Raw genomic sequence first — 10,261 nt, forward strand, 5'->3', positions numbered from 1 at the left:
CTCTTGCCATCCCCTTCAACATCTCAACATTTATCTTGTAAACGTCGTTTGGTGTGGAACTTTCATCCCTTGTGTTTGTTTTTCTATTCGGCTTAATAGCTTTAAATTTTATCACAAGGTTAATTTCAGGTTATTTGACCTTTTTCTATTTCACATTAGAGAAGGCCATCATGGAATTGAGACAATATTTGGTAGTTATTTTCAGTGCTTGTAGACTGTGAAGCTCTTTTCTTATTCTGATTTTGCTCATTGCTAGTAGTGAACAGTTTTTTTGATCTAATTTATTAGTATTATTATTTTTGTTAAATTGGAGATCTAACAAAGGTCATATCGGAAGCATTCGATGATGATTGCACTAGAGAATAACACTAAATTCATTCCGAAGATCAAATGGGATCACCTTGCATTAGAACAAATGCAGCTCTATAAAATGGTTGAGTTACTAACAAATGTTTTCTATCGTTCATGAAAGGGGTCAGCTTCAACATAAATTTTGTTTTGAACTTGATCACCACCCCTTGTTCTTCCTACACCAAATGTCTTGGCACAATCTCTATTGCATTGTAAGTACTAAGTTTCTGTCTGTAGACTTTGCAGCTCCCACTTTTCCTTGAATTTGACGAGGTAACACTATGACTCGTCTCTGGTCCCCGGCTTCCACCAACAACTCTGAGCCACCCCGGTACTGCATTTTATATAGGTAAGCATTACTAAGAATGATCAAAAGAAAAGTAAAATCTACAAGACCAAATAAAGATGGAGATGCCAATATGCAAGAAGGTTAAACAATGAACAAGCATGTATACAAGAGCTTGGATCACCCGTATGATGTTTGATGACAGTAGCTTTGCTGTGTATTACTGTATCCATCTTTTTTCACTTAGGCACTAACCGGAATCAAAGAATTTAGATCTGTTTTGCAAAAAAATGGAATGGCTAGGGTTATGAACTTGTAATTTAGAATCTGATGATTGAGTCGATTTCATGATTATAAGTTCATTTTATACTAGACCAAAAGTGGGTTATATACATGCTGATTATGAGAAGGGATTTGGTAAGTTGTAGGGTAAAACAAAAAGTCTCAATATTTAATAATTTTGTCATCATCCAATTGTTTTCAAATAGGTCCATTCCCATCCGAAGGTGTAAATTCTCACAAAGAATCAATCAAGGCTTAACGGGGATGGTAGTAGTGTCAAAGAAAAGGGCTAGTGCAGTCCTGTTGATTCCTGTCCTCACTAGTCATTACTGTCTTTGCCAATCCTCATACGATGATACGACCCACCTCTAAAAATAGAAGGAAAATTTGGAATTGCAAATGGTTAATAAACTCATACTACTTTCCCTGATTTACTAAAAATGAATAAACTAATCGGACGTTCTTTAATAATCACTTTGATCTTCACAATGTTTTATTTGATCCAACTGCAGACATACCTGATAGAGTTTGATCTCTGACTTGTCAAAACCAGGCATGAAAAGAGTGATACTTCTTTTAGATGGATCAAACTTGACTGGTGGCGTAATGTTGCTAGGCTTCACAGATGGCAGATGCAGAAGATCTCTTGCATTCTTATTCTCAATATCTGAAAGTATCATATCCCAATCCAAGGAAGAATTTTTCGAGAGATTTGGAAAGAAAGCAAGTGGTAGAGGAAGGAAAGTCTCTCTGACACTTTCCAAAGACTCTACAGAAGACGGTTTGGAAGCGATCCCCAGTACACCAGAAATATTAGCGCCAGCTTGGATTGTACAACCCCAATAACGCAATGCCGTGTTTACAGAAAGTGGATTGCTCGTATCTGTTACAATGTAGCAGCCAAACTTTTGAGGATCTGCAAAAGTAGAGGCTCCTCTCTGAAGATAGAAAAACTATTCCAATCAATTAACAATATTTGACAGTTAACTATCGCAGTCGGATAAGAATTTTTAATACCTCGAGAATTCTCTCAAGAGCATCCCATATTTCTGAACTCATTTTCCCATTGAAATTTGAGCTACTTCCACTCAGATTAATGGCTTCATTTACCAATCTTACCACAGATGGACCTATTAATCTTCCGAAATCTGTCTTTTCAGCTATGCTACGTAGATACTTAACATACAGCCTGCAACACAGGGGTACAAGTCCATTACAGACAAAAGTCAGATCAACGAAGATGTACTTTTCCATTATGTTTGAAGGTATCAGAAAGATAGGGAGTGAGAGCATCGGGAATCTCATCACCTTGCACTACGTGCAGCACTTATCATTCGTAATGTATCCGGAGTACTGATGCCATCATATACGACTACATCAAACTTGTTCTTGAAGTCAGTACTCAGAGACTTGATTCCAAAAGTTCCCACAAAATTTTCGAGGGAAAGCGCAGAAAATATAGAATCCATTCCAGGAAGCACACCCAGCTCTTCCCCAACAATCTAGATACACAATAAAAAGAAATAGAACTTCATTCATGAAGCTCATAACTATTACCATATAGTTCAAAAGAAGAGCATTGTCACATACCCACCCCTGCAAGTGCTCCTTGTGTCACGTTCACATGAGCATCTGCTTTCTTTAGCCTCTTAAGAGGATCAAGGAGCATCTGCAATTATCGCAAAAATATTAGCTTGAGAACGGACATGCAAAAGTCCTCTGGATACAGAAAAGGTGATGTAACAAAATACACACTTTAGTTGTTTCCAATCTAACAGCTGAAAGGTTATCGCTACATATGACTGGAGTGGTTCCAATTTTGCAATTCAGAAGGTATTCGGTTGTGAGGTCCAGAGAATGTGTCACCAGGCATGTTTTAAGCCCTTCTTTTGCATAGTGCTGGTTGAAAAAAGAAGTGATGTTAATTGAAGTTAAAAATAAAGCTAAATATGCGTATATTATAAGGAATAATTTTCACGAAAAGAAAACACATAGTATACTTAAAAGCAATCTTATCATACTCCAATGAAAACCATAAATGCAAAGGGAAATGAACCTAACATCAAGCTTATCTTACTGCAGAACAAATACCGTTATTGAATTATTTTTCTTCAAACAGGAGAATGTTAGGCATAGATGTGCTGCATTTTATTATTCTTATGCCCTGTTTGGTATAAAGAGTCATAATGGCAATGAAAATGTACTGTATTTTACAAGGAAACTCCTATGCAGCTTCATGGCAATGCTTAGCAATCCTTAAAATCACTTTTTCTTTATAAAATTCATTCCCATTTATCACAACTTGGAATGGTGGTATTGAGTGGCAATAGAAATTTGTCACTACAAACATGGGACTTCTCTACTAAATTTAGGCTAAAATACATGACCATTACAGCATTACTGTCATTTTTTTTACCAAACACAATGTTAGTAATCTAATGTTAAGAAGTGTACATCTTTCACCCATTACAAAAATGTACACAAAAATTACTATACTTGCTAGGAATAGATAACAATCGAGATTTTAAACTTCTCCAAGAATTTATCCAAATACTGATCAAATAAGAATTCTGAAGTTCGGCTTACCTTCTCAAAGTAATGCCCAGTGTATTTTTTTAGTCATTTTATGTCTCTTGTATACAGATCTCTCATTCTCTTGTATAAATTTACACCAGATCACTGTGACATGATTCATCTCCCAACGTATCATAAATTAAAAAAAGCAAATTATAGTTGGATTTAGGCTATTTTACTGCTATTTTGAGCGAATTATGTTACACCTGGATTGAAATATGACTATAAGAAATAAAGAAATCAAATGAAATGAAAAACCCTTGACTATCCAACAAACTAAGGAGTATTTACATTCTCTAGCTTTGCTTAAAGCATCTCAAGCCTCAGCATCATAATGTATTCCAACACTTAATCATAATTAGAATTTGAGGATCAATCATAAATTTGAAGCCTGATCATAATGAAATGAAAGAAACATCTGTTTTCAATCCAAAAATTTAAACAGATTAGGAGTAATTTCCAACATTTTCAAAATCATAATTATCAGAACTTGAAAAAAAAATCAAAATCCATGAATAATATCCTATGCCTTAAATATTCAATTAATCTAGACAATAGCAATAATCAACACAAAAAAATATTAAGAAAAAGGAATAAAAATCGCCGAAACAAATGTCAACATTCAACGATTATATTTCTGAATACCGTTTGAATTGAAATGAAATAAAAAATGTATGAACCTGTGCAGCAAAGACAGCAGCAGTGGTCTTTCCAGAACCTCCTTTACCCAGAAAAGTGATCAATTTAGTCGATTTTGCGTCGGTAATTTCACTACTGGAGTTAGCTTCCATAATCAAAACATTAGCTTTCCTTAATCTTCTACTTCTGGTGGGATTCGAACGCGTAAAATTGAAATCAGAGTTTGGGGAAGGTAGAAATGGAAGAAATGTCAGAGGTTGTAGAAAGGCAGCCATTAACGCCAGTTAATATCACAGTAGAGCTATCCAGGACAGGATTGTGCTCTACAAAGATGATGATTGTTGGATATGGGTGAGATTTTAAACGTTTTTTCAACTACTGACTTATTTTCACTTATGGAGTATATGCTACCTATTAGGTTCTTCAAAAATATGGGAAAATCCAATTCGGAATATCTGGTATTCAGTTTTACAAATCGGATAAATTATCTGGGTTTTGAAAATCGGGTATCCAGTTTTAAAATTGGATGCAGATCCGAATCGGTGTATTGGTAAAATTGGATATCTGGTTTTCTACCTTTATTTATAATTTATTATTTTTATTTTTAAAATATAAAATATTTTTTCATAGTTTTTTTGGTTATTAAATTTATTAATAGTACAATTCTCAATTATAACTAAATTGTATTACTAATTTATTATTATTAATTTAGACTTTTAAAAATCCAACCATATTTCCTATATGATTTGCCTTCAAAATTTAAAAATCAGTTTTTTTTGAAATGATTTAAAAAATAAGCTTGATTAAAAAAAAAACAAGCAATGTGAGCATAAATATTTATGTGGAAAAAAGACAAAAAAAAATTGAAAATCGGATATCCGATATTCAATCCGAAATTAACTGGATATCCGGATTCCGGGCATCCGTTTTTTTGACCGGAACCGGATAGTGATTTTCACTATCCGAAAAACCAAGTATCCGAATTTTCGGATTTGGGTCGATCCGGTATCCGGTTTTAAACACCCCTACCTATTGATGTCCAATTTATCTTAAATTATAAATAAATAAATAAATAAATGTATAGGTAAAAATACAATCAAATGAAATTCCGTAGAATAAAATTAATATTAATAATATTAGCTTTTATTTATTCGCTGATAATAATTATAATATATATTATTTGCTCAAAACAGTCATGTTAAATTGATGACCTTTTACAACACATTAGTTTTTCATTTAAAAACTGAAATTTTTTTATGTTAAATCAAAGGTCACAGATTTTATTTGAAAAATAAAATCAGTTTATACTTATTTGTACAAAAAGGAAATGAATTAGAAAAAGATTTAAAATAAAAAAGTCAAAGCTTACTCATATAAAGTCAAAAGTAAAAATTAAGTCAAACATGTCATCTTCGTTCAAAGCCACTGAAATTCAGCTATTTGGCTTTAGTACTTCTGCTTTTTGAACCTTAGTGGTTACAACTCGTAAAAACAAATTTTGCTATATAATTTCTAAAAGCCTTAAATTTTAAAGCTGTTTTTAGTAAATTCTTTTCGGATTGGTAAAATTTGGAATTGCTAATCTCAATTTATCCTTTTATTGAATATATTTTAGATGCCAAATTTTATAATAATATTTTTATAACTTTTACAGTTAGATAAATGAAAATATTAAAAGTTGAGCCATAAAAAGAGTAAAATACAACATGCACGATGAGTGATCGTTTAATACCATAAAAGAATGCATCTAAGCTAATTAGTAAGAGGAAGTATTAACCAACTAATCTAATACATTTGTGTATTACATGAATATCTAACTGATCAATAATTAAAAAATACCAAATAATAAATATAACGGCTAAAGGAACAAAAACTATATAATTAAATGGAGTTATAAAAAATCCATATATGAATAAAACCATTAATAAATAAGAATAAAATTGTTATTTTCTCATTATCTTGAACTCTACGTTACTCCTTTCATAAATCAGAATTTTTTTTTAAAAAAACTTGAAAATACTTAAATACAAACATAGAGAGTAACAAATTAGTATGTATTCTCCTTATTGTTTTGATTTTACTACACTATATATTTATAAATCTATCTGTTGTAAAATCAAAGGAACATACGAGTATATTTTTCAAACCCACTCACCTAACTTGGTCTACAAAACAGTATAACCAACTCGTTATCATCATCCCGTTCACCGTTTACAGTAAGAATTAATTAATTTCCGCAAAGTGCGATATAAAAAATATCAATTAAATTTACTACAAACATTCCTAATTTGTCCTTGATCACCAGTTAGAACATCAAGTGCTTGTAGCTTAATCATAGCATCAACCAACAAAGTAGGGAATAAATTAGGATTTTGTGCCAGCTGATTAACAAAATCTTTAGTTTGAGGGTCTCGAGCAAGTGCTTGATCAATGGGGAGGATTCCTCTATTTTTTACAATTTGTTCAAAAAAAGAGTTATCAACAAGATTTGAGCTGATTGGATTTTGATCAAGAAAAGTGAAGTTATCTGATCCCTTGTTTTGTGGGCATACTTGCTTTAATTCTTCCTTAAGAGTTGAGTTCATTTCTGGGTCGAATAGGCTTTTTCCTTCGTATAGCCGATCTTCGAAGAACACACAGTGTGATATTCCCACTGTATGGCAACCTGTTATTCATTTATTTCAACAATTTATTATTTGGACTATCATTTCTCAATAGCAAAAACTCATAAGACACCGCGTTATTATGAGGCGGATATTCATGGGCTGACCCAAACTCAAAATAAAATACATTTAAATTTGACCGTAAGGTAAGGGTATCAGTTTTGATATTAAAGTAATCAATTTCAACTTAAAATAAACGTTAAATGGATTAATTAAAATAAAAAACATTCAATATTGACATAAAAAGGATTAATTTTGACCTAAAAATGATCTATTTTGACGTTAAATAATGGATCAATTATGATCTTTTTAAAGTCTTCAATTTTGACTTCAAAGTAATTAATTCAAACCTTAAAATAATCAAAATTATATAAAATGATCAATTAAATGATCAGCTATAACTTAAAAATCAATTTTAACCTTAAAGATATTAATTATAACTTAAAATTGGTCAATTACTGATCGCATATTGCAAAAAGAATATAATTAGGGTGATTGAGTTATTGGTTTCACAGTAAGACGGTCTCTCGCAAAACCTGTTATTTTTCAATTCATCAATCATCATCAACAATGATCAGCCCTAAATGAGGCCCACCCAGCGTAGAAAAGGAAAAACAAAATAAAACGTGTTGTTAAATTTATTTTGATTAAAGAGTAGGGTGAGTTATGTGGAATGAGATTAGAGGGGTTAGGTGAGTTATATGAAATATACCTAAAAGAACGATCATTTCTTCAATAGTGAAATTCTTTTTGTCAAAAGCCGCAATGCTTTCAGAGACGGAACCAAAAGGACTTGGAAGATTAACATCTTGGGCTCTTGCTATGAGTCCATCTCTTCGTCCAGTTTCTACAGGATATGCAAGTCCTTTACCCTATTAATAAATGAAATTATTATTCTATTATTCTATAATTATTAATTAAACATATCGATTAATTAATAGCTAAATAAATCATATTTATTTTACCTTTTTAATGACTTCTTTAGTGGCAATAGCTATAATATCTGCACAAGAAACAACTCCTGGACATTGAGCTTCAGCAACCTTTTTAAGAGCATCGATCAACTCATATTCCCTCACACTAAGATTTGGGCCTGCGGTTTTCTCACTTGAAAGTCCGTCTATTAATATTGATGCATCACACCCCTTTATTTTTCAACAAAAACAACATACAAACTTAAGTTTAATGAATCATAAATCATAATAGAATTTCAATTATGAAAATTAATGATAATAATTTACTAATACACACATATTGATACTAGTAACATATTTTTTTGTCTTATATATAGAATTAAAAATTAGAGGCGAATCCAAGGGATTAAGAAGACTAATAAAAGCAATGAATATAATAACATGAAGTTTTGAAGAGTAAGTACTTACATGGACAAAACAATCATGAAATTGCATGCGAAGAAGGGCCGGAAGAATAGAGGGTTTCTTGTCAAATGCTTCCTCAACTTTAACGCTAATAATTGCCTCAATATCAACACTTTTATTAGGGCATAACCCCTTATAGAATCCTACCTTCAACTTAGAAGAAGTAGGACTAGGAGGAGTCGAATGGGGAGGTGGTGGCGAAAGTGGTGGTGAACGAGAATGTCCCCCTCCACCAATTATGATAGGCCCTATTTGCAAACTACTTCTATAACGATAACAATGACTCACTTTACTAAAAGTCGAGATTATCCCAACAATAACAACGATAACTACTAAATTCTTCATTTTTGTGCTTTCTCAACTCGATAATTTATCTAAGGGTGTTTGAAAGAAAATTTGATATTTGTAATAAATTTATATGAATTGTAGTAGCTAAAGAATCCAATTTAAAATAGTCTACTTGATACTATAATATACTTCATATCCCATTATTTGAACACATTTCTACAACTTGGTAGCAAAAATCACGCAAACACATGCAATGGGATGCTTGTTTTCAACAATGCCAATATATATGTCAGAATAAGACATAATCCTTTCGTAATTATACTTTATAGTTCCATTGTTTGTTATATTTTACTTGCTACATTTTATTTTTATGTAATTTTTTGTGTTATTTTAATTATTTATGTTTTTAAATTTGCATATTTAAAAGTTATAAAAAGTTAATATTATGAAAGTATACAATTAGTCGATTCAAACAAGATCCCACTTGACTATATTTTCTTACACATTAGCCGCAATATATTAAATAAGCTTGAACAATAAATAGTGCCAAAATTCATAATGTAGTAAGTATATCAGAACGGAGAAAGTATATACTTATTCTGTTTATTTGAGTTTGCATCATAAGATTCAAAAAACTTTTATATATTTAAATTTTAACTAAAGTACAAATTCAAAATAGTTTGCACCATATTTAAAGTGTTGAACACTTAAAGTTAATTAGCAGTTGGTGAAATAAGTGAAGTAAAGAATTGAGTAAATGAGAATTAAAGAGAGTAAGTATTTGTAGACGAGAATAAAAAAAATTATACAGACTATCATTACAAAAAAAAAAACATGCAAAATTAATAAAACAACTCAAAATAAAAATTTAACAGGGAAATTATATGGGACAGGAAGGACTTTCGCAAAATATCAAAAGTACAGATGGACATATCATACTCTTTGCAGAAGAATGTCAAATATCAATTATTCATCGGAAAAATCGCATCAAAACAAGTAGAATATTACAAAATTAATAACAGCATAGAATAATTGCATTTTTAAAATTTCGGTGGCCTTTAATAAAATAAATTTAATTTAATTTATAAGTCTGATCACTGACGAATCTTGTGAGATATTGGTTTGTGCTTATTAGCGTTGGCAAATTGAAGATCGATTTTGCTACCCAAGAAAATAAATAATGAGAATTCCATAAGAAGTTAAGTAATATGTGAGCCTACTTTTGGAAGTATTATTCAAGATTTTTGGAGTTATGGTTAGGAGATAATCCTATTCTATAAAAAAAGAATTGAAGAAATGAATTTGGGTAATTTAATTTCTTTTGAAGAGGAAGAAATAACGCAATTATAATCATTAAAGATATTTACTATTAAAATTAATAATAGTTAGCAGTAGTAGACCGTAATGTCTTTTTTTTTTCAATATGGAACAATTTATATATGAATAATAATGAAAAATTTAATGCTATCTGGTGTGAAGAATTGTAATCAAAACTCATTTGTCTCTGAATTTGTCTATCCATCAAAGTACCTAAAACGACTCAAATTGTCTCAATTGTATAAATGGTATATCCCAAAAAGTCTAAAAGCAATTTTCCTCTTTTTGTTTTTATGAGTTTGCTCATTATAGTAAGTTGAATATTCATGTCATGCGGATCCAGAGGGGCACCAACTAATAAACGAAATTTCGACAGAGTTTCATTCGTAAAATTAACAACTATTTTACCTTTACGTGCTAAAATTTTAAATATGATATATCATAAAAGGAAATGGAACAAAATAAATCAACTGACCGAATAA

The 10,261-nt window shown here is 31.0% G+C and overlaps 2 protein-coding genes across 2 annotated transcripts; both read right to left on the reverse strand.

The window, feature by feature from the left end:
- Window positions 1-139: 139 nt before the first annotated feature.
- Window positions 140-4,555, reverse strand: LOC130807440 (uncharacterized protein At1g26090, chloroplastic). Its single transcript, XM_057672647.1, has 7 exons — window positions 4,174-4,555; window positions 2,675-2,818; window positions 2,514-2,588; window positions 2,228-2,421; window positions 1,937-2,108; window positions 1,438-1,857; window positions 140-685 (listed from the first exon to the last, which is right to left on the reverse strand). Exons 1-7 carry the CDS (start codon window positions 4,405-4,407, stop codon window positions 554-556), a joined length of 1,371 nt encoding a protein of 456 aa, XP_057528630.1. The 5' UTR covers window positions 4,408-4,555; the 3' UTR covers window positions 140-553.
- A 1,504-nt stretch (window positions 4,556-6,059) lies between these two features.
- On the reverse strand, window positions 6,060-8,689 carry LOC130807441 (peroxidase 57-like). Its single transcript, XM_057672648.1, has 4 exons — window positions 8,178-8,689; window positions 7,761-7,940; window positions 7,508-7,667; window positions 6,060-6,797 (listed from the first exon to the last, which is right to left on the reverse strand). The coding sequence occupies exons 1-4, from the start codon at window positions 8,517-8,519 to the stop codon at window positions 6,391-6,393; spliced, it is 1,089 nt and encodes a 362-aa protein (XP_057528631.1). The 5' UTR covers window positions 8,520-8,689; the 3' UTR covers window positions 6,060-6,390.
- Between the last annotated feature and the right edge of the window lie 1,572 nt (window positions 8,690-10,261).

This window comes from Amaranthus tricolor, chromosome 3 (genome assembly GCF_026212465.1).
Source record: "Amaranthus tricolor cultivar Red isolate AtriRed21 chromosome 3, ASM2621246v1, whole genome shotgun sequence".
Classification (NCBI taxonomy): domain Eukaryota; kingdom Viridiplantae; phylum Streptophyta; class Magnoliopsida; order Caryophyllales; family Amaranthaceae; genus Amaranthus; species Amaranthus tricolor.